General features: G+C 41.2%; 1 protein-coding gene across 1 annotated transcript in view; it reads right to left on the minus strand.

Annotated features, from left to right (window-relative positions):
• NRF1 (nuclear respiratory factor 1) overlaps positions 1-24,963 on the minus strand; it is a 152,167-nt gene that overhangs the window by 21,670 nt on the left and 105,534 nt on the right. The window contains exons 9-10 of the mRNA XM_043969200.1: positions 23,791-23,948; positions 12,222-12,346 (exon numbers count right to left, since the gene is read on the minus strand). Of these exons, the coding sequence (XP_043825135.1) occupies positions 12,222-12,346; positions 23,791-23,948 (283 nt within the window). The remainder of the gene's footprint in view (positions 1-12,221; positions 12,347-23,790; positions 23,949-24,963) is intronic.

The raw sequence follows: 24,963 nt of genomic DNA on the forward strand, positions 1-24,963 counted from the left end.
TGAGGGGGAAGGTGGAACAAAAGATACTAAAAAACCAGGCAAGGATGGCAAAGAGCCGGTATGGAGAGCAGGGCTGAAACATTCTGTACTGTGCTCATCTCCCTGGGGGAGGGGGAGGGGGAAACAGCCCTGTCCTTCTGAGAGCTATTCTGGAGCAGGATAACAGAGGATAAGTAGAAGCTACAGGAGGTCACTGTGAAGGGGGTAGGGATAGGTTAGAGGAAATAAGAATTACCACCTCCCTCCCCCAAGAAAGGGACCAGGGTTAAAATGACTGAGAAGGGAGAAGAGTGGAATCTTCTGGGGGCTCTGGAGTTGAAACTGACCCATGTTCTCCCCATCTCACAGTAGTGTGTATGTTACAGCGTGAAAATCGAAACTCTCCCAATGGCAATGGCTCCACCCAGCCTAAAGACGCCTTGGGTCCCAGGATATTTGATCCTTCTTGGTGCCATTATAAAACCCGCCAGAGCGCCTGAAACAGCCTATAGCTAGATAAGAGGAATATGCACTTGGGGGCCTCAAGCTGGGACCATTCAAGGAGCCGGCCTTCCAGGAGGAGAGACTAGAGAAGCAGCTGATGCTGCCATCCACGCTGATACCTCAAATCTCAGGTTCTCAGGCTCTTAAGAGCCTGCAGTGCAGGGGAAAATAGGCCAATTCCTCTTGCCACCATCCTGCCCAGCTGTTTACTGGCTGCGGATTACTGCAGTCACATGAGCTGCTTTTTAGCAAAGCCAAGCTGTCTTCAAGCTGAGAAGGTCACTGGGAGACAGGGCTAAGCAAGGGCTGGCACTGCCCTCTGCAGCGATGTAAGGGGCAGGGCGAACCAGGAGCAGCCCCTGCACAGGGGCAATGGAAAAAGAGGAACACCCCAGAAAAATGCTTCACCCTGTAGCTCCAACCCAAAGGTTTGAGGTATTAGCAACTTTGTGTTTCCTGTGGAGGGTGACAATTCCTAAGCTGCTTTGGGCTGCACTGTGTCCAGTGGGAATGTCATCATCACAGTTGGCCCTTCTCAAACTAACCCATGAGGATGCACGAAAGCAGCTCTGTATCATCGTTACATACAGGGCTCAGGTACTTCTTGGGTCTCTTCACTTCAATAGATCACTGTTTTCCACACAATCCACTTTAGATTTAGGGGATGAATTTAAGTGTCATATTTTAATCAACATATTTGTTTGCTTCCAGGAAGTGTTATGAACGTGATTATTTCTGAAGTTTAAAAACACAAGCATGGATAGGGTATCTCTACTTCATAAAACAACTATGCATACAGTCACTCATCGAGGGGAAAGTAACAATAAGGCAACATGATGAATGAATGAATGAAAAAGCATTTAAGTGCTATGCTAGGATAGGAAGAATACCAGCCTTGGAATCATGAGACTAGGGTTTATATTCTTATTTTTTTAAATAGAAGCTTATTTTTTTTACTTTTTTTGGGGGGGGGAGGGGGAGGGGGGGCAGGCAATGAGGGTTAAATGACTTGCCCAGGGTCACACAGCTAGTAAGTGTCAAGTGTCTGAGGCTAGATTTGAACTCAGGTCCTCCTGACTCCAGGGCCAGTGCTTTATCCACTGTGCCACCTAGCTGCCCCTCATTCTGTACTGTTGAGTCTTTAACCTCTCTATTAAGAGGCAGGTAGGGATATTTTACTACTAGTCATCTGGAATCATGGTTGGCTACTACACTGATCGGTCCCTAATTCTTTCAAAATTGTTTATCCATGCAATAATGCTTATATTGTTTGTCTAGACCATATTGTAGAAATTATTCTGGTTCTGTTCACTCTGCATGGGTTTATGTCTTCCCAAGTTTCTCTGAAACATCTCTGGCATCATTTCTTAGAGCACAATAATATCCCATCGTATTTATATACCAGAACTTGTTTAGCCCTTCCACAATTGTCCCCCCTCAGATTTCCATTTCTTTGTCACTTCGAAGAGAGCTAAAAATACTTTTTGTGTATCCTTAGCATTTGTTTTGCCTAGCATTAATCATCCCCTAAACCAAACCCTCCTCCCTCTAGATCCCCTTTCCTTCTATTTCCCTGTGAGTGAAATGTAGTTGTGCACCTAAGGGAGCTTTGACAAATGGAATAAAGGAGAGGACAGAGAAGGAACATGGCACGAAAGGAGAGGAAAAAGGGAGAAAAAGAGAACGATGCAAACATTTGTGCTCATTTTTTAACCAAAAGACAGCGGTCCAGAAGCAAACAGAATGGAATATTTTCCTATATGAGGCGTGTCCAAGTGTTTCCTAGGAGGAAAGGAAGCTAACTTAACTGGGAAAGCCCCTGTCTGGAGAGGTGCAACAGAGACGGGATTTTACCTTCTTTTCCAGGGTGGGGGTGGGGAGGGATACAGAAAGACATCCTCCGCTCTCAAGATGTGGCACACTGCTGCTGCAGTTTCACAGGCCTCTAGCCAGCTTCCCATTCAGATGTGGTTGTGTCCTTCCTAATGTGCTCCTCCCCAACCCTTCTCCCAGGCCACAGCTCTGAGTTGTTCTCTCTTCTTTTCCTAATCAAGAAGAGATGCTTCAGGTCTATCTAATCCTCCTTGTTTCCTTTAAAAAGAGATTCGTTGCTCTAAATGGGGGATATTGTTATACTATATCTAATGAATTTCACTTTTTTTAACTTGTAGAAAAGGTAATACCAAAGCATAATCTGACTGAGGTCTATCCCAGACTCTCACCCAAAGTTATCTCTTCAAATCTCCTGCCAACAAAGGTCAGGAGCAGTCGCTTTTGTCTTGTAGGAGTGCAGCCTAAAAAATCTAGAGGCTCCAGTCTGAGCCATTCTTTTTTTGGAACTTGGTGGTCACAGGTTATAGTCTTTTTTTTTTTTTTCCAGGGCAAGGAGGGTTAAGTGACTTGCCCAGGGTCACACAGCTAGTAAGTGTCAAGTGTCTGAGGCTGGATTTGAACTCAGGTCCTCTTGAATCCAGGGCCAGTGCCATCTAGCCGCCCCCGCACAGGTTATATTCTAAATAAAAGAAGTTGGTTCCAGAGCCCTAGGCTCCAATTCTAAAGGTCACAATGACCATCTTTGGCTTATAATCATAAAGTGGTACAAAAGCCAAGGCAACTATTTTAAATAAAATAACCATGCATTACATGGGTTAAAACTACACGTTCCTAATAACAGTTTTCAGTTATCACAAAACTTTATTTGGTACAATTATATTCTTCTCTAATACCTGAGCATGACATGAAAGTGATCCTGAATTCTGAGATAGGTCATACCAAAAGGAAAAACTTCAAATACAGGCCTAGTAATGGACTATGTGTCTGTCATAGTAATAGCCCAGCTAAGTTCAGGGAGGCTTATAAGTAGTCTGTTTTCAGGATAGTGAATAATTTGACCATTGGCAACTCTCAAAGACCACGTATTCAAATCACTGTGGAGTAGAGATTTGCTAGGTCATGGGTATGTCCATGTCAATGAAATCACAGATGTAGGAAGCATTCATATAGTCATATAGTTTTATGTATAACAAACCTATAGACAAACTAAGGGAGGGGGTAGCTGAGAATTATAGACATAATAAATACGACTCCAGGGTGCTAGTGGTGACAGTCAAGAAAAGGCCAGAAAAAATCATCTGAAGAGAGCAACTGAAATGAGACAAAGTTTTTGAGCCAGGGCGATTCAGGAAGGTGTGCTCTATGTGAGGTGTTAGAAAGCCCGGGCTCATGCCTCCAAGATTGTGTGAAGGGGGAGAGAAGGCCAGCACGACACAAAGAGAGTAAGATGATATGACCAAGGTCAAGTAGGGCAAGCACCTGGAGGATTTTAAATAATAACACTAATACCACCTTGTATTTCACTGGATCATAAGGCCAGAATGGGCCTCTGGTCTGTCCTCATTTAGACCCTGCTTGCTCTCCGAGAGGAGCTATGTATATGCTTTGATTTCACATATTTTGGGGAGTGATTGAGATAAAGTTTATAGATGGGGATGGAGTGCCTAGCAATGTGAGGTATACCTAGTAATTACACTGAAGGATACTGGGAAACAATTTGAGTTGCCCAACATAGATGAAAGTCATATGATGTATGTCAGTGGAAGATCTAAAAAAAATAACACCAGATTCCTCTGACTTAAATCAAATGCTTTATTTACTAGGTCATACTGTGAGAAGGCACGGATTTCAGTCTTGGCCTAGAACAGACTGGGAGAGTGTTTGGCAGTATGTGAAACTAGGGAAGGGGTGGTTTAGCGTTTGCAGGTTCTTGCTCCCCTTTTTCTCATTTTCACCATCATATAATAAATGAAAGAACAGCAAAGTGCCCATCTCTAGGGAATTATCCTTCTGACTTTCATTCCACTTATTCTTTTCTCCTAAGGCACATAAAATATTTGAAGAGAGCCCTGAGAATGATAAATGGCTAGTGTTGGGGGTGGGGGGGAGAGCTAGATACTTCTTCAGGGTCAGTTCTGCTCATCTCCTTTTCATCAAACAGAGAAGATGAAGATTCATCCTCTCACCCTGGGCAGTCTTGGAACATATGGGTCTCAACTACCACCCTTGGACCCCACACTCCTTTCCTTTAATCCATTTACTCCTCTTCCCCCTTTAAACATTCTCTTTCATGCATACACAGACACACACATACACACCTATCCCCTCTCCAAAGTCATATGTATCTTGCTCTTTAGTTGTATTCAACTCTTCCTGACCCCATTTGGGGTTTTCTTGGCAAAGAGAACTGGATTGGTTTGCCATTTCCTTCTCCTGCTCATTTCACAGATGAGGAAACTGAGGCAAATGGTTAAATAACTAGTAAGTGTCTGAGCCCAGATTTGAACTCATATCTTTAAAAACAAATGTAGCGATAAGCATAGCTATTATAATAGCTAAGTAGGAAATTAGAACTTTTCCCTAAGAGGGAGGAAAATCAAACCAAACCAAACCAAGAGTTTTTTGTTTGCTTGTTTGAGTGTTAAATAAAAGTAGTGAGTTGAAAGGTATGAGCTACAAAAATCAGTAAACAAGGATAATGATGTATATATGGTACACTGCATCATTATTACTTGCCTAGACTAATGGCAATAGCTCCTGATGGGTTTTCTTAGCTCCATGCTCTTTCTCCTCCAATCTACCCTTTAACCACTGCCACAATAATCTTCCTTGCATATAGACTTAGTCATGTCACTCCTCTGCCTGAGACTTCCCTCGCTCTCTGTTACCTTTTCAGATTCCTTCATTTGGCATTTAAGGCTTTTACAATCTGACAACATCTCCCTCCATTCCCAGCCATATCTCATATACTTCCCCTTGCATACATTCTCCACTTCATCCGAACTTGCTGCCATTAAGTTAGGAGGCTTCATATGACAGGTAGAACAGGCAGGTAAAAGCTACGTTTGTTTTAAAGTGAGTTTTGCCTCAGCAAGAACCACAAACTACACAGTACTCAGTGCTGCCCCTTACCAAGTTAAGCCCTTTTTTGGGATAGCCCGATCAAGGGTGTCTAAGCCTTTTAATAGCCAGGCTGCTGTGCCAGGGCCAAGCTCGAACAAAAGGGAACATATTGCAGTGAAGATAAATGGGAGGGCTGCTGACTGTTTCTTTAAATGTAATATTAATACTTTGTAATCAGCTTTAATTTTTAAACAGACTCGACCCTCCAGTCCATTTCCCTAATTCAGGGAGCGTGGCATGTGCCAGGATGGCAGCAGTCATGCCAGCTGGTGGGTCTCTAAGTCCTCACTGTCTGAGAATGGAAGATGTGTTAGTCAAACCCTCCTGGGAAGAGCAAATAAGGGAGGGCTCAGGGAGTTGGAGAAGCCCTGTCCTGAGTATGGGGAGACAGATTAGCTAGATGGCTCTAGGTAAACATTGCGTTTTACTGAACTTGAAGTTGCAAAGGCAGAGTCAAAAGCGGTCAAAATGGACTACACCAAGACTGGCTTGTGGGCGACAGACTTTTGGAGCTTACTGTGTCTGAACACTCTTGGGCATTAAATACTTCCTCAATGTAACAGATTTCCCATTTATTAAGGAGCCCCTCCAGAAATCCCATGGAAATTATCAAGAAGAAGAAGACATGATAAATGATAGGCATGTGTTTCTTGAGGTGGCTTGCCTATCACTGGTACGTGGGTCATGTAGCAAGGGAACAACAAGCTCTATGAATCCTGCAACTGGAGAAACCTTACACTGTCACTGTCTGGGACTGCTCCAGGATGGACCCTTTTAATCCCTGGCGTTAGTTCTCTGTAAGCCCAGTTATTAAAGGGGAAATCTGGGTGTGTGCATGGTGCAGAGCTAAGAACTAATGTGGGCTATTTTTAGCTCTGGTTGATGGGGAGAGAAGCTCTAATCAGTAGAAAACACCACATTATCTGTGCCACTGTCAAGGCAAACCGAGGCAGCCAGACTTTGGCCCATACCAGAAGCACCAAGGAAGTGGACTCTTTAGAGTTGTTGCTTATTTGTTTAGTCAAGTCCAAATCTTCATGACCCTGGAAGGAGTTTTCTTCGCAAAGATACTAGAGTGGTTTGCCATTTCCTTCTCCAGTGGAGTAAGGTAAACACAAGCTAAAAGATGTTTCCAAGGTCACACAGCAGGTGAGTGTCTGAGGCCGTATTTGAATTCAGGTCTTCCTGACTCCAAGCCCAGCACTCTACCCACTGAACCACCTAGTTACCCCCAATCTGTACTCAAAGAGCACAGTTAAAGATTAAATGGCTGAAAGCCCTCTGGAAGAGGGGTAGGAAGCTTGAAAGAATTTTATCTGCTGGACACAGGGAAGCAGTTATCTCTGTATTCCTGAGACCCAAGAGTAGACAGCTGACATCCCATGGGGGAGAAGGTACAACAATGTGTAGCATGATAATGAGGTATGGAGATGAACATTGAGAAAGCAAAGGCAACAGCTTCTTGGTATGTTATCTCCACTACAGAAGCTCTAAATGAATGGGGAACTGATCAATGCTGCCCTCTTGGGTTCAAACAAGAATATAAGAGCTGGCTGAAAAACCTAACAAGAAAATTAAAATTTCAAAAGCACGAAAGCTCAGCTTTCATCTCTGTTTAAACCAAGAATTCACATTTGTACAAACAAATTATAGTCATTTATTGAATTGATAGACACGTCTTCCTAAGCTAGATACAGACATCTGGGAGATATTTATAACAATCTGATCTTAGGAAAACCCTGCCCTATTACCAAGATAGGGCTGCCTTTAGAGAGCTAACTTTTCATTATTCAAATTAGTTTGTAGAATACACAGACTCTTGCCTTTATGCCCCCCTCTTCTGTCTCTGGGCCATGCTTTTCATTGCCAGCTTTAATCTAAACAATTTTATATGTTTGAACAGTACTGGGCATCACCATGCTTTGTCAAAATCCACATTTGCACTTCAGTGCAAATCCTTGACTCCTCATTCACACGCATCTAACATGTCTAATCAGTTTCTACCTCTATAATATCTCTCAGAATGTTTCTTTCTCTCCGCTCACATGTTCTTCAACCTATTCATTGATCTGCCTCACTTTCCTCATCTGTCAAATGGACAAAATAATGGCACCTACCCCTCTCAGGGTTGTTGTGAGGATCCAATGAGATAACATTTGTAAAACACTCGGCACAATGCCTGGCCCATAGGAGGTGTGTAATAAATACTTATCTCCTTCTTTCCCCTCCCCCTGCTCTTCCTCCCTATACCCTTTTTCCCACCTTCTTACTATCCTATAGACTTAGGGGAGTGACAGTTATGTGTAGGTAACCAGGACTTTTTAAACCGAGGTGCATTTTCACATCAAAAGAGAGTAACAGGGGCAGCTAGGTGGCGCAGTGGATATAAGCACAGGCCCTGGATTCAGGAGTACTTGAGTTCAAATCTGGCCTCAGACACTTGACACTTACTAGCTGTGTGACCCTGGGCAAGTCACTTAACCCCTATTGCCCTGCAAAAAAAAACCAAACCAAAAAACCAAACCCAAACAAATAAATTATTAATTAAAATTAAGAATGAATTTCAGAAAAAAAAAAAAGAGAGTAACAGACCAGAAGACAGCATCAGGAACTAAAACATCTTGGGCAAAAGGAGAGTGTATGTCATTATGATATGATGAGGGACCATACTCTATTAGCTGCTCTTCCCAGTCCTGGGCAAGTATATTGGTGCTTTAATGGCACCTGTGAAAATATTCAGATTGAGCCAGTGTGAAAAGGTAGCCCAAGGCTTCTTTAGGCCTAGGGAGAACACAGAGAGCAGAAAATCACCATAAGGCCATTGCTATACATACTGTCTAATCGTTTCTTTCTTAGTGGGTGCTTCAAGCCTGCTTTCAAACTAGACTTGAGGGCCCAGAATTTAGTATTTTTCCATGGTAGCACATACAAGAAAATGCTGTGTTCTACAGTCTTCCACTGTGAACCCCAAACTGTTCACGATACCATCTCCCACTGCCTTATTCACTACCAGTTAGAGCTGCACAGATAGGCACAGATGTGACTCTCTCCTTTTTTCTCTCAATGCATTTCTCCTCTGCCCTAGGCCAGAAAGATAGCTGTCACCACAGGGCAGTGCTCTGCTAGTAAGACCCATGTTAAAACTACATTTTCTAGAATAGAGGTCTTATCCCCTCTAGGCCAGTTAAAAACAACAGTACTTAGTTCAACAACTATTCACTGGATTTTCCTGATAGAAGAAATCAGGCGTCGGTAGCTCAGTTCACAGGAAAAAACTATAGTCTGTCATCACAGAAGTGACAAATGCTGGCAACAGAGTGATTTTGCAAGGATAAAAAGAAAATCCCAAAAAGTCATCACCAGCTCGGGATCTGCTCTGGCTACATGGAGAAAATGTTAGTTTAAGCTCTCAGTAAGAATTGCTCAGGGCTCGTTTGTTTGTTTAATTTCCTTTTCTGGTTTTACTTGATGCAGGCCAAGATCAATCTCTAGGGTCCTAAGGTGCAGGCAAAATGGCTGCTCTTCACCTATCAATGCTATGGCAAAGTATTATACAACCTGATCGCCTTATGGGAAAACGAGCTGAACTGAATTCAACAAATATTTATTAAGTGCCTGCTACGTGCAAGACATCATGCTAAACGCTAAGAAGACAAAGACAAAAGTGAAGCAATACCTGCTGTCAAGGAATTTAAATTCCAATGTACTACATGTAGGCAGATGAGTAAATACAAATACAAAATAAAGTGATGGGTGGGAGAAGGAGGGAGGACATCAAACTTGGTGGTGGGAGACGAAAAAAGGCCTCATAGTGTAGGGGAAACCTGAGCCTTGAATGAAGGACAACAATTCTAAGAAAGGAGAAATGAAGAAGAGCACTCCAGACAAAAGAGAGGGCTTGTTCGAATGTGCAGAGGTGAAAGAACAAATGTTGAGTTCAGGGAAAATGATAATTACAAGCTGCAAGGCTAGAATTCAGCAAATCCCAGCAGCCACACGCTGGAAAGCTATCCTAGCTCTACTAACACCTATGGACTTGTTTGGCCACAGACCAGAATTTCCTTTTCTCCTAGCTGCAAAAAACCAACCTGGATTTCCAACATGGAGGCACAATTATAAAGCAGCCAGACATATGTATGTAGAGTGGGCATGGATTGACTTTATCATTTATATCCTGGCTAAAAGATGCAAAGAGATGCAACAGCTGACTGCTAAATCTGTTATCACAAGAGATGGGGTTGGGGGAGATTGAATAATAAGAGTTTAGTCAAGAATTCTGACCCCTAACTCTTAGGGAAAGACAGTCAGAATAGATGAAGTCTCCTTTCAATTCACCAGGGGAAATATTTTTGGTCATTTACATGATAATAGCAACTTCCAATGAATATTAAATAAAGAGCTCATTCTTTTTCCTTGAAAGGTTTGTGGGTTTTGTTTTGTTTTTAATTTTTAAAAGGAACACTCAATAAGGGACAGACATGGGCAGATTAAAAATGAGGATGAGGTTCTGCAAACTTTTTCTTAATCTGGTTTATGACCCATTTGATTCTGAACATAATCATTCTCAGATGCATGCAATGCTGCAATGGATTCAGCTCTGGAGTTTGATGCAGTCTGCTGGTAACTTCAAGTGGGCCAGGGTCCTAGAGAAATGGGCAGGTTACTGTAGGTTACTGTTTAGTACCTGGTTTGTTTGTTTGTTTTTTCCTGTCTTATAAGACATTAAAATATTTTGTGTTGGAAGTTGAGGGGGGTGCCCATCAATTGGGGAATGGCTGGACAAGTTGTGGTATATGAATACAATGGAATACTATTGTGCTGTAAGAAATGATGAGCAGGAGGAGTTCAGAGAAACCTGGAGGGTCTTGCGTGAGCTGATGATGAGATGAACAGAACCAGAAGAACATTGTACACAGTATCATCAACATTGAGTGTTGATCTACTGTGATGGACTATATTCTTCTCACCAATGCAATGGTACAGAAGAGTTCCAGGGAACTCATGATAGAAGAGGATCTCCAAATCCAAGAAAAAAAAAAAGAACTGTGGAGTATAGATGCTGATTGAACCATACTATTTCTTTTGTTTTGGGTGCTATTGTTTTTTTTTTTCTATTTTGAGGTTTTGCATCACTGCTCTGATTTTTTCTCTTGTAACAGGATTAATGCAGAAATAGGATTAATGTTATTATGTGTATATATATATGGATATGGATATGGATATATAGATATAACCTATATCAGATTACCTGCTATCTAGGGGAGGGGGGGAGGGAGAAAAATCTGAAATTGTAAAGTTTGTATAAACAAAAGTTGAGAACTACCTTTACATGTAACGGAAAAAATAAAATACCTTATATGTAAAAAAAAAAAAGAAAAAAGAAAATGAAGGATGGGAAATATGACTAATACAGCAATATTTTTAACGTGATTGTACATAAAAAAAATATTGTGTGTGTTTGGCCTTTCTGGAGGAAACCTCTCACATTATCTCATGTGACAAACTTTCCTCTTTTTTCTTTGGTTACCAATGCCTCTACAAATAGTTGGTCTCCCTGTTCTCTCTTTAGGACCGCAAAGCAACAACAAAAATAGCCCAAACTATGTAGCTCAAATTTGAGTTGCCTCATACTACAAAGCCAGGATTAACATAACAAGAATTGGTTTTTCTTTTTGGTTCAGTCTTTGTAATAATTTCCACAGGGAAGTCCCAATATTGAGTAACCCATCTATAAAGGTGAGTTGGAGGGGCAGCTAGGTGGCGCAGTGGATAGAGCACCGGCCCTGGATTCAGGAGGACCTGAGTTCAAATCCGGCCTCAGACCCTTAACACTTACTAGCTGTGTGACCCTGGGCAAGTCACTTGGCCCCAACTGCCTCACCAAAAAAAAAAAAAGGTGAGTTGTAATTGGGTAGTTTTTGCTACTCAGTGAACTTTGTCCCTTTCAAATCAAAGTCATGAATCATAGTGGCATTCACAAACTGAAGAGGTAAGAGGGAATGGTGTTTTGATTACATATTGTTGATCAAGCCCAGAAATTCTAAGTGAATCGACAGAAAATAGGAAGCAGATCTAGCAATGGCAACCCAAAGAGTGATACTGAGCAAGTGTGGAACAGGTTATTCCCACATACAAGAGTGGGGACAACTGTCCTGAGGTTATCAGAATTTACTACACTAACTATAGCACATCAGGTCACAGTGGGAAATTGACTCATTGTAGGAGCAGTGGGCAAATCTTTAGAGTCAACATGAGGCAAATGGTACCACAACATATTCTATCCTGTTTTAACTACAGAAAGACTGAGAGAGAGGTCCTGAGAGCAAAGCCTCTTTCAAATAAACAATTAAGCAGCCATCACTATGGCATAGTCTGCCAAGAAAACACTTTCCTAAGTTGCCTTCCACTGATGATTGGGATTAAAGGTTACTAGGACTATGGGAGTTTATCAGGAACCATGGATGGGATCTTGTAAGAGCCAGAAAAGTAATCAGGCTTCTTCCATTTCTAAATTACTTTTCAAAGACTCAAAGACTTAATGAAAGAGATGGACAGGAGCTTAGGTCACCTCCCCACAGGAGGCCAAAGGATCCCCCGGTATTAACTGTTTGCCACAAAGAAGAGCACTCTTTGGTTACTACTCAAACCAAAGCTTAATCTTTTTTTTTGGGGGGGGGGTGGGGGAGTAGGGGTAGAGTAGGGCTGTTTTTGCTGTCAGTCATGTCTTGAGGGTTTAAGTGGAAACAGGGAAGAAATTCAATCAAATATTTATACCCTCTTACCATTAGCATCCTGGACTCCAGTAAGTGCTCCTACGGCTGCTGCGGTTTCCCCAGACAGGACGATCTGTCCTCCCCCTTGCAGTGTGGCCTCAGCCAGTGTGGCGACAGCATGGGCGGCGGCTTCACTGTAGGCATGAGATTAAGAGAGAAGGATGTATGAGATGAAGAGAGCCCCATGCTGAAGCAAGACAGATGACCTCCCCCCACCCTCTCACCACTAACCCTGCTGGACCCTACTGTGACCCCTTGACCAAGGGCTTAATGGCAAGTCCATGAAACCAATGAATGGCTTTAAAAATGCTAATGGATAAAACCAAAAGCAGTAAGCATTTTGGGATGGAAAGGGATCACCATTATTACTGTCTTCCTTATCAACATCAATTAGCATTTACTGCGTGCCTACAAATACAGTGGGGATTCATTCATAATCACAATGCATATGCCATTAGTCTTCACTGCTAATCCCCCAGCTTTCCTTTCCCCTTCTGTTATAATAACACAGGCAGCCCATCGGAAAGACTTTTCTGTAGCAACAGAGATGGGTTATAGGAAAGAACTACCAGAGGAGTCAATGGCTAGCCTTGTTAATATTTAACTAATGTTCTATAATAACTTGGTTATTAATTCCATTGAAATCACAAAGGTGGCTGGGTAGATAGCTTGATTTCCATATCTACTCCCAAAGTTTTTCTCAGGTCTTCCCACCTTATCTCTGAACTCCTTTCCCTCATGCTAACCATCATCAAAGATTTTTATTAATAATTTAAAATGATCAGCAGATGCCAAAGCTTCCTTGTTTTTACAGACACAGCAAAATGACAATCCTCTTTGCTGCAGTCCAAACATTTTGTGGAATGGAGAGAGAAAGGCTCATTCAGTGTCAGGAACTACCTTTTCAGCTACTTGCATACCATCTTTCTCTGATTTCTACACCCCAAATTCATGTACATTTCTTTGCAGAATGAGGGGGGGCACGAGGGGCACTGTGCACAGTTAATGAGACGACCAATAAGTGTGCAAGGCAGAACAGAGTGGGACATTTGAAATTTCTATAGACAAGAGTATGATCCAAATGAGGCTAAATCATTGGTTTTTCTATCTGTATAAAGTCAGTTTTATTCTATTCTGAGTCTGTACACTTTGCTACAACTCTAGCCAGCCATCTTGAAAATTCATGCCACTGACTTATCCCAAGTGGCCTTGGGTGAGGGACTGTGGATGGTTTAGGGAATATCTAGTACGACTAGTGGAAAAACAGAGCCTCACAAAGCACTGATGTCCCCCTCTGTTTTCTCAGCACAGTATGAAAGTGACCCTGGCTTCTAAAAAACTATGCCAACCTAGGGCAATCTCTTGCAGGCCCTAAAGAGTCAAGTAACAGACATAATCGTCTATTAAATATGCATTTATTTATTTATTTGTTTACTTACTTTATTTTAGTGGGGCAGTTGGGGTTAAGTGACTTGCCCAGGGTCACAAAGCTAGTAAGTGTTAAGTGTCTGAGGTCAGATTTGAACTCAGGTACTCCTGACTCCAGGGCCGGTGGTCTATCCACTGAGCCACCTAGCTGCCCCTAAATACGCATTTATAAAAAAAATATCGGGGCAGCTAGGTGGCTCAGTAGATAAAGCCTGGCCCTGAATTCAAATCAAGCCTCAGATACTTGACACTTACTAGCTGTGTAACCCTGGGCAAGTCATTAATCCTCATTGCCCCACAAAAAAACCAAACAAACGAACAACAACAAAACAACCAAAAAAACAATAACAACAAAAAACCTATCAAGATCCAGACATGGTGCTAGGTATATAACCAGCCATTGGGGTCATACCCACTAACTGTGTGTCCCCCAAGGCTCTGTCCTGAATCCCCTTCTCCCTCTACATCATTCCCCTTGGTGATCTCATCAGTTATCATAGTTTCATTTAGCATCTCTTATGCTGATGATTTGCCAGTCTACTTATTCAGTCCTAACCTCTCAACTTCTAATCTGGAATGTCTAATTGCCTACTGGATATCTTGAACTATATCTTAAACTCAACTCATTATTTTTCCCCCCAAGCCCTCCTCTCTTCCTAACTTTCTTATTGCTGTTGAGGGTACCTGACATGCTCCTCATCACTTAGGCTTGGAATCTGTGTCATCCTCAACTTTTGAATCTCTTACCCGTCATATCCTAACTTCAAAGTCCTTTTGATTTTAGCTTCAAACAGCTTTTCTCTGATACTGCCATAACCCTAATATAGGCCCTTTTCACTGCACACCTATGCAACTGTAATAGCCTTCTGTTTGGTATCTGTGCCTCAATTCATTCCCATTCCAATCTGGCTTCTACTCAGCTGTCAAACTGATTGTCCTCAAGTACAAGTTAGTTTATGTCATTCCCTAATTCAATAAACTTCAGTAGGTCCCTTTTACCTCCAGGATCAAATATAAAATTCTGTCTGCATTTAAAACCCTTTATAATTGGGCGCCTTCCCGTCTTTCCAGTTTTCTTACACCTTACTCCACCCATCATATAGTCTGTGATACAGAAACACAGGACTCTTTGCTGTTCTCGAACAAGACACACAATCTTCCCACTAAGTACATTTTCACTGGCTTTCCCCCAGGCTGGAAATTCTCTCCCTGCTTAATTCTACCTCCTGGTCTCCCTGGCTTTCTTTAAGCTCCCAGTTAAAATGCCACCTTCTTCAAGAAGCATTTATGGATCCCCCTAAATTCTAGTGATTTCCCTCTTTTGACTCTTTGTACCATACATATCTTGTTGTGCAAAGTTGTTTGCATGTTGTCTTCCATAAAAGACTGTGAAGCTCCCTAAGAACAAGGACTATTTTTGCCTTTCTTTTGTATCCTGGGAGCTTAGCACAGTGCCTGACACACAGCAGTCACTTAATAAATGCTTTCTGACTGACAATGAACAAAAGAATCACATTAAAAATGTCGCCTGGAGGACGTCTGAGTCTTCAGTGTTCGGGTGTCTTTACCCCTTCTCCCTTTATTAAAATGTAATTTTATCTTCTAAAAAAAAATGTCATTCCCTTGCCATTAATACCAACAATTACTTAAATATGGGAAAATGAACATCTAAGTTCTATTCCAATTATCCAGCTATTTATTTAGCACTGGTAACTTATTCCATGTGGGAAAGGAAACTATTTATTGTCATTTCCAGGTTCCCATTATAATGGTTAAAGGTTACCACTCACATCACATTCATATTGATGCATATTTAATGACATTTAAAAAAACGGGCAATTTTAATTATATAAAGTTAGAAAGTCCTTAAATAAACAAAAGTAATATAGATAAAATAAGATACACTTGAGTGAAAAAATATTTGCATCAAATATCACAAATAAAAATGTGATAATCAAGATATATGAAGAATTGGTATAAATACTAAAGACCAAGAGTCAGGCACCAATAAATGTTTACTGAATCTGAACAGCTTTCAAAAGACCAGAAACTAGAGATGACTATAAGAAAACATAAAAATCAAGATGAGAAATGCACATTAAATTTTCTTTGAGGTTTCACCAAATACTCTGCAAAATCTAAAATGTGACCAAAAACAAGAAAAAGGAAGGAAGGAAGAGTGTATGCTAGAGGGGAGAGGCAAGAAAAGTACATTAATATATCCTGTTAGGGGCAGCTAGGTGGCACAGTGGATAAAGCACTGGCCCTGAATTCAGGAGGACCTGAGTTCAAATCCAACCTCAGATACTTGACACTTACTAGCTGTGTGACCCTAGGCAAGTCACTTAACCCTCATTGCCCTGCCCCCCCAAAAATATGTATCCTGTTGTGATTTGGTTTGGCTCTAAAAAAATTTGGATTTTTTTTAAAAAAGTGAGTAAACTGTCCATATACTTGAACCCAGTGATCCCACTATTAGTCATATACTCCAAGAAGTACGAAATCAGAAATAATTATTCAAGGAGTATATTTTTATGGAACCTGTTGGGAGCCAGCCAGATTTAATGACTTAAAAAAAACATTTATCTTTATACTTCTAGTCTCTTTATACTGGAGGAGGCTTCTTCTCAGTGTCTTAATAGCAATAATAAGTATTTCCAATAATATAGCTATTCACAGAACCAGAAGAACCATTGTACACAGTATCATCAACATTGAGTGTTGATCTACTGTGATGGACTATATTCTTCTCACCAATGCAATGGTACAGAAGAGTTCCAGGGAACTCATGATAGAAGAGGATCTCCAAATCCAGGAAAAAAAAAAAAAGAACTGTGGAGTATAGATGCTGAATTTCTTTTGTTTTTGGTGCTGATGTTTTTCTATTTTGAGGTTTTTCATCATTGCTCTGATTTTTCTCTTATAACATGACTAATGCAGAAATATGTTTAATGTTATTATATATATATCCTATATCAGATTACCTGCTGTCTAGGGGAGGGGGGAGGGAGGGAGAAATTGGAAATTGGAAAGCTTGTATAAACAAAAGTTGAGAAGTATCTTTACATGTAACGGGGAAAAAAATAAATTACTTTATTAATTAAAAAAATAATATAGCTATTCAACAGCAGCTGAAATCGGAACTCAGAGTAAAATGGAAAGGCTGATCTGGACTTAAAACAGAGACAATTATTTAGCATTTGCATGGTAGTTTACAATTTCTTAAGTATTAATTAATGGTTGCATAATTAATAATTATTTGGTGTCTTTCTTAATAATCTAAGAAAATTCTGCCAATAAATAATGCTACAGTCAAATTTAGAGCATCCAATTACTACTGAAAACAATGAAAACATTTCATGGCCTGACCTGGTATTGAATGGAAAGCTGAAAAACATGCTATTAGAGTGTAGTGCAGCTGTGTCCTATTTTCTGACAGGATTTCAAGGGTGGTTGAAGGAAAAGTACAACGTTTATTCCTAGTATTCTTAGTTACTGCTTCCTCCTTACATGACAGCACAATTTATGATAGCCTTGTAATCTTCTCCATGACACTCAATGTGATGTCATACATAGTACTGGGCAAGATGGGAGTGCTGTGGCTCTGGATTCAAGCTTATTCAGAGCCTTACAAAAGGAGCAAATTTAGAATACGTCGGTATTTTCAAAGTCGTTGTAGCTGCTAGTATTCTTTGAGATCACATCTCCTTCTAATGTCTTGGCCTTTCTAAGGGTCCTATGGAATGTAAGGATTCTGAAGTCCAGCAGAGCTTCCCACATCTTCAAATGAAGCTAAACTAGTTCACACCCAGTTATCTGACTTTCCCTCAAGCTCTCACTGCATTCCGGAACCACATGCCAACAGAAATTTGCAGAGAGGCTATCCACACGGGAATGTGGATCTCCTAAGGTTTTTGTGCATGAGGAGAAGAAACCCAAACCCAAACTGTTTCTATGTGAACAAACTGAGAGGCCAGATCAAAAGGTCACCTGGGAAGGGCAGCTAGGTGGCACAGCAGATAGAGCACCGGCCCTGGAGTCAGGAATACCTGAGTTCAAATCCGGCCTCAGACACTTAACACTAGCTGTGTGACCCTGGGCAAGTCACTTAACTCCAATTGCCTCACTTAAAAAAAAAAAAGAGTTCACCTGGGGGCAGCTAAGTGGTGCAGTGGATAAAGCACCAGCCCTGGATTCAGGAAGACCTGAGTTCAAATCTGGCCCCAGACACTTGACACTAGCTGTGTGACCTTGGGCAAGTCACTTAACCCCATTGCCCTGCTTTAAAAAAAAAAGTGGAACACAGAAATATCACTGGTTCTCTTCAACTGTTGGAAGCCCCTGGGGGCCTGGTCAAATGTGTAAGGTGAGATCAGATAATATAAAATAAATTCTTAGCATATTAATTCATTCATTCTGCCTATACTATGTACTAGGCATTAGGCAAGGCATATCTAAGAATAGGTTTTGTAAAGGAATATATTTAAAGAAAAGGAATGTAAGTACCAACAACTGAAGCTGGGAATTTCTCATGTGCAAAAAGAATGTTTATATTTATTTTATTTTCTGGGTACCTCAGGCTAGATAACTGAGAATAGAGCAGTAGGGCAAGTAAAATTTTTTGGAGAACTGGTTGCTTATGATGCCTTGGTATCTATGAGGATGGTCTAAGGAAGTGATTCTCAGGCTTTTTGAAGTTATGATAATTCTACTGCCAATTATTTGAGGAAAACAATCTCTTACTAAAAGTGTTATTCAACAAAACCTTTAGTAAAAGTAATTTGGTTTTGGGACAGCTAGGTTGTGGCACAGTGGATAGAGCACTGGCCCTGGATTCAGGAGGACCTGAGTTCAAATCTGGCCTCAGACACTTGACACTAGCTGTGTGACCCTGGGCAAGTCACTTAACCCCAATTGCCTCAAAAAAAAAAAATAATTTGTTTTTGAGAAAACTGAAGACTCTCTGGGTTGTCATAAAAATGAAAACAGGCTCTATATAGATTGTCAAACAGGGAATCAGAAGACTGTAGCTTCAAACATTTACTAAGGACCTCAATCCAGTTTTGTTTTGAAACACTCATAAAAGTACTGCTCAGAGTCCTGGATTTTTCTGAGCCTCTTTTTCCCTGATAGAAGGAAACTCTCTACCTTCTTCATCTTCCCCAGTCTGTCATGATGTAGGCTGGCCTGAGCCTTTGACTTGTTATTTATACTGCTAGACCAAAACAGCTAACTGTCAGACAACCACACCTGTTCCACTTCTGCCTAAAAGGCAAGTGGGCAGGAACAGGGCAGCCCTATGAATATTGAGGATGCCTAAAGTTATCGATGCAATTTTGGCTAAGAAAAATTCTCACAATAAATTAAATTTGAATTACATCTGGAAATTTGCAGGAGGTCTGGAACAGTCATCTCAAATAATAGCAATGACTAAAAACTAAAGTCTTAACTCCAACCTAATTGTCAACAATGTGGGATTTAATGAAAGGGGTCCCAGACAGTGGCTGCCCCTGAGGAATTTCAAGAGACCCAGTTACTCTACTCTAGACGGTCTGGTACTGTCAGATTTTGCCTTTTCCCCCAGAGGAGCTGTACATACCACTCACTACCAGAGCTTACCCCTTGACATTAGCTGGGCACACTGATTGCGAGCAGATTTCAACATCTCTGGACTCCTACATGCCATAGTAAACTCTGTGCCTTTTCCTTTGGTGTAAACACCGTGGCCACCTCAGCTGCATTTGAGCTTGTTAATAAGACCTCCAGGGAAACCATTACCCTTGTAGACTTTAGAAATAAACCATGGTCCTAACGGTGAAAGGAGCCAGGACCTGCCTCATATTTTCCACCATCCACACAGCTCCCAGGGCACCCACACTAAGCTGGCACATCCAGTCTGCTGATTAGAAGCTTCAGTAAAGTCATATTTTGCTCATTTTCTATGGCTACCTACTTTCATGTTCTTGGTCAGGGCAGGCTTAAGATGTGGGCTTCCGAGGCTAAGAGGAGAGAAGGTTCTTTCTTTTTTTTTTTTTTTTTTAGTGAGGCAATTGGGGTTAAGTGACTTGCCCAGGGTCACACAGCTAGTAAGTGTTAAGTGTCTGAGGCTGGCTTTGAACTCAGGTCCTCCTGACTCCAGGGCCAGTGCTTTATCCACTGCGCCACCTAGCTGCCCCAGGTTCTTTCTAATATAGTTCCTACTTTTCAGGAATTTATCTGTGTGTCTTCTATTACAGGAAAAGAATGGGGGCTGAGCAAAGACTGTAAGGAACTGAGTAAGTTCCAAGTCACTGAGAAGCTACATGGTTCAGAGGACTGAGCAAAAGATTCTTCTCCCCCCGAAATGACCTTTTTATTTTTACCATTTACATTTTCAGCTGGCATTTGAGTAGGTATCTTCCACCTTCTCTTATACCTCATCACAGAATGAAAGAGAATTTTAAAATGAGAGCAGTGATACAATGAAATGTAGTTATAGACCTCAGGTGGATCATTTCTAATAGTTCCTTCAATCAATGCAACTTTGAAGAGTAAGGATATTATTTGAGAGATATGGAGAATCCCCCTAAATCAGGATAAACATACTCTATTCTTTCTTGGCAAGTCCCTTTCTTTCTTTTTTTTTTTTAACTTTATTTTTCTTGAGTTTTTATTTTGGTCCATGTTTTCTTTTAAAATGAGTAATATGGAAATATATTTTGCAAGACTACATGTATAACCTATATCAAATTGCTTACCTTCTTTTTTTTCTGATAAAAGTATTTTATTTTAAAAAAATTTTTTTAGTGAGGCAATTGGGGTTAAGTGACTTGCCCAGGGTCACACAGCTAGTAAGTGTTAAGTGTCTGAGGCCGGACCTGAACCCACGTACCCCTGACTCCAGAGCCGGTGCTCTATCCACTGCGCCACCTAGCTGCCCCCATTTTATTATTTTCTAGTTACATGTAGAGATAGTTTTCAACATTTGTTTATATAAGATTTCCAATTTCAAATTTTTCTCCCTCCCCTCCTCCCCTAGATAGCAGGTAATTTGGTATAGGATATATATACATATAACATCAAACATATTTTTGCATTAGTCGTGTTATAAGAGAAGAATCAGAGCAAAAAAGGAAAAACCTCAAAAAAGAAAAACAACAGCACCAAAAACAAAAGAGGGGCAGCTAGGTGGCGCAGTGGATAGAGCACCGGCCCTGGAGTCAGGAGTACCTGAGTTCAAATCCGGCCTCAGACACTTAACACTTACTAGCTGTGTGACCTTGGGCAAGTCACTTAACCCCAACTGCCTCACTAAAAACCAACAAAAAAAACAACCAACAAAAAAAGAAATAGTATGGTTCACTCAGCATCCATATTCCACAATTTCTTCCCCCTTCCCGGATTTGGAGAGCCTTTTCCATCATGAGTCCTTTGGAACTTTCTTGTACCCTTGTATTGCTGAGAAGAATCAAGTCTATCACAGTTGATCAATGCATAATGTTGATACTGTGTATAATGTTCTTCTGGTTCTGCTCATCTCACTCATCATCAATTCATGCAAGTCCTTCCAGGTTTCTCTGAACTCCTGCTCATCATTTCTTACAGCACAATAGAATTCCATTACATTCATATAACACAACTTGTTCAGCCATTCCCCAATTGATGGGCAACACCTCAATTTCCAATTCCTTGCCACCACAAAAAGAGTAGCTATAAATATTTTGTACATGTGGATCCTTTTCCCTTTTTTATGATCTCTTTGGAAAAAGATCCAAAAGTGGTATTGCTGGTCAAAGGGTATGCACAGCTTTATAGCCCTTTGGGCACAATTCCAAATTGCTCCCCAGAATGGTTGGATCAGTTCACAGCTCCACCAACAACTGAGCAAAAGATTCTAATCCCAGGTCAGTCTCTGACTTGATAAGTGACTCTGGGAAAACTAATTTTCTGACATCTGTGAAATCTCCCAAAGTGAAGAATGACTACCCTGCAAGGGCAATGCAGGCTGCCTGTAAACCTTCTTCAAAGTGATAATCAATCATTGGCTAACTGGCTGGCCAACTCTTTATAGATACATAGAACACACAAGCACCTCTGCAGTCAGTTCCTCTTCTGCTTCTACATAAAGGAAGAAGAATCTTTTCCTTCCTGGTGCCCTGACAATGAGCCTCAGCTACTACTTGGATCTGAGAGACTTGTGCCACTGCAAGCCCTTCACAAGGCTCCTGAGACCCAACAGGAACCTACTGAAATGGCATTCATTTAAAATCCAAACAAGTAGAGTTGATGCTCCGCTCTGTGCTCCTTCTTAAGTCGCTTCACATGCTGCCTGACTTACGATGTGGGCTGAGTGATAAATACCAAACCAGAGAAGATAGGAGGGAGGGAGCGTGTGTATGCCTGTGTTTGGTGCATATGTCAAAGTCAGGGTGAGTGGTCACCTTCCGAGGAACTGATTGCTCATATGAAGAAGCTCAATGGTCACTCTTACCCTGGCTACACTCTAAGATCTTCTTCTGTCTTTCCTATTTGCTGTCTCTGAAGGAGAACCTCCCTATCTCTATCAGGGGCACTATAATACTCCCAAGTGGAAAATTCTGGGACATTCTTTGTGCCTCCTCTCTTTCATCCCTCATACACAAATAGCACAAAATCCTGTTGATTTTTGCCTTTGAAATTTTTCTCTCTGCTTAGATCAGTTCTCTCTGTCCCTCCAATTCAATATCGCAATCATGGTTGATAGCAATGCCCTCTCGATGATCTCATTCCTCCAGCCTATCTACCATTCGGATCCATCCTCACTGCTTTCATCATGTAATTTTCTCACTCATAATGGCTCTTTATTGACTACCATATTGAATCCTAATGCCTTTGCTTGGCTCTACCCTATGTACCCAACCTTACTTCCCACCACTTCCTCTTATGAATTTTCCACTCTAGGTAGTCCAATTTCACCCAGCATTCTTTAAACATGTTGTAATCATTGCTATCACTATGTCTTTGCTCTTGCTAATCCCCCACGTGAAATGTCTGCCTGCCTTCCCTCTACCTATGTAAAACATACTATTCCTTCAGACCTCAGCTCAAGTCTCATCTCTTCCATGAAGCTTTCCTTGATTACTCCAGGGAAGCCGGTCTCCCCTTCTCTAAACTTCTACTGTAAGCATAGCAGATACCACACAATCCAGCACTTAATTATCCTGCCATATTATACCTAGCATAACTTACAGTACATTGTCGGGTATACTGTAATCACTATATATAATGCTTTAAAGTTTACAAATTGCCTTACGTACAATATTTCATTTGATCCTCACAATAACCCTGTGAAATAGGTGATATTATTATCCCCATTTTACAGATCAGGAAACTGAGGTTTGAGGGTTTGGGGACTTGTCCAGGGTCACAAAAACTAGTAAGGAACTTAGAAAAGATTCAAACTCGGGTCTTCCTGATTACAAGTCCAGTGCTCCAGCTACTACACCCTCTCAACTGCTAAAACTAAATAAAAATATTCCCAAGTTCATTCAAGAGAAGAGAATCACTATATACTCTGGTGATTCCAAGATTGACTCTACATCTGGGTAGATACATAAAAGAGGGAAATGCAAGGAAAACCATCCAGTGCATGGCTTAAACAGGAATCTGGCCAACTAAGGAATATGGTGAAAGAAAAGAAGCCCTTTTCTTTGGCTTATATAAAAAAAAATGATCAATTTGATTTGCCATAATGTCATATTTCTTGCTTGCTTTTTTTTTTTTAGTGAGGCAATTGGGGTTAAGTGACTTGCCCAGGGTCACACAGCTAGTAAGTGTTAAGTGTCTGAGGCCGGATTTGAACTCAGGTACTCCTGACTCCAGGGCCAGTGCTCTATTCACTGCGCCACCTAGCTGCCCCGTCCTATTTCTTTTAAATTGGCATTGGGGTAGGGACTCAACGGACAAGAGTTACTTAAAACTTGTCACCTGTGGCCCATCAATAGATAATATAAAAGAAAAGAGAAAATGATCTACTCAATAAATCCCTATAGATGGTTAGGTTAGAATGGCTTAATGATGAGTACAGGCCAACCCACAATAATTTACTTCTCAACATCCCTAGATGCATTTCTCCTTGCAGGACTTCACATATATCTTGGGGAAAACTTGGGTTCCCCATTTTCATTTCTACCTGTTGAGAGCCATGGTGACAGTTGCTCCTTGTTGCATCTCCTGAGAAGCTGCCACAGCAGCCTCTGCCAATGATGCCACTGCTTGGGTTGCTTCTGAGGCCTGTGTTGTTTGGATGGTCATCTCACCCCCCTGTAGTGTGGCCCAATTTTGTTCTACCTGTCATAACACAAAGAGAAAGGTTAACAATCAGAGACATTAAAGGGAGATGAGTCCAAATAAAATAATGCTACCAGCTAATAAATTGGTATTTGTTCACCAAAGTGCAACAATACAACTGAGGTACGTGAGATGTGAAGAAAGGTAGTGATGAGAGGTCAGTGTGAGAAGCTACAAGTTTCTAGAATGGAATGTTAGCAGAGCCTTCTCTGATTCTTACTGTCCCTCCACTATCCTCTGGGACAAAATGAAGCAGGGTCTCCCATATTTGTGATTTATCATATTCTCAAGAAGATTCAGAGGCTCCAAGAAGGCTAGGCCACGAAAATGCCTCTCTCTGAATTATGCAATGAATGGCCCTTAAAACACACACAGTGCACACAAGCTTGTTATCATCCAAATGTTTATCTTTTTCTTTTGCATCCTTATCGGCTGTGAGCCAAAAGAATCAGGTCACTGCAGCATTGGTAATGTAACCAATGCACTACAGAAATAGTGTATTTCCTTTTCTCAGAGCTACACTGTCTCCTAGATACCTACCATATATTCTCTTTTTTTCCAGGGCAATGAGGGTTAAGTGACTTGCCCAGGGTCACACAGCTGGTAAGTGTCAAGTGCCTGAGGCCGACTTTGAACTCAGGTCCTCCTGAATTCAGGGCCGGTGCTCTATCCACTGCGCCACCTAGCTGCCCCTTATGACATACCTTTAATAAGGAATTTAAATCTCTGGGCATGAATACCATCTGCAAAAGGAGCAGGGGCTTTGTCCATTCATAGCATGAGAAGCACAGAGGAAGGGAAGATAGGTAGGAAAAAAACAGGAGATACTAGGAGCCTAGGGAAGAAATGACAGGGGCATGGGGCGGGAGGTGTTGATAGCCCTTTTCAGGGTTTGAAGGGCTACCAAAGAGCATGCATAGATCTGTTTGGTCCTGGAGAGCTTAAACAAGGGCTATGAATGGATGGAAAGTACAAAGAGACAAATTAATGCCTGATGTCAAGAAAAAAAAATTCC

Source organism: Dromiciops gliroides, chromosome 5 (genome assembly GCF_019393635.1).
Source record: "Dromiciops gliroides isolate mDroGli1 chromosome 5, mDroGli1.pri, whole genome shotgun sequence".
NCBI lineage: Eukaryota > Metazoa > Chordata > Mammalia > Microbiotheria > Microbiotheriidae > Dromiciops > Dromiciops gliroides.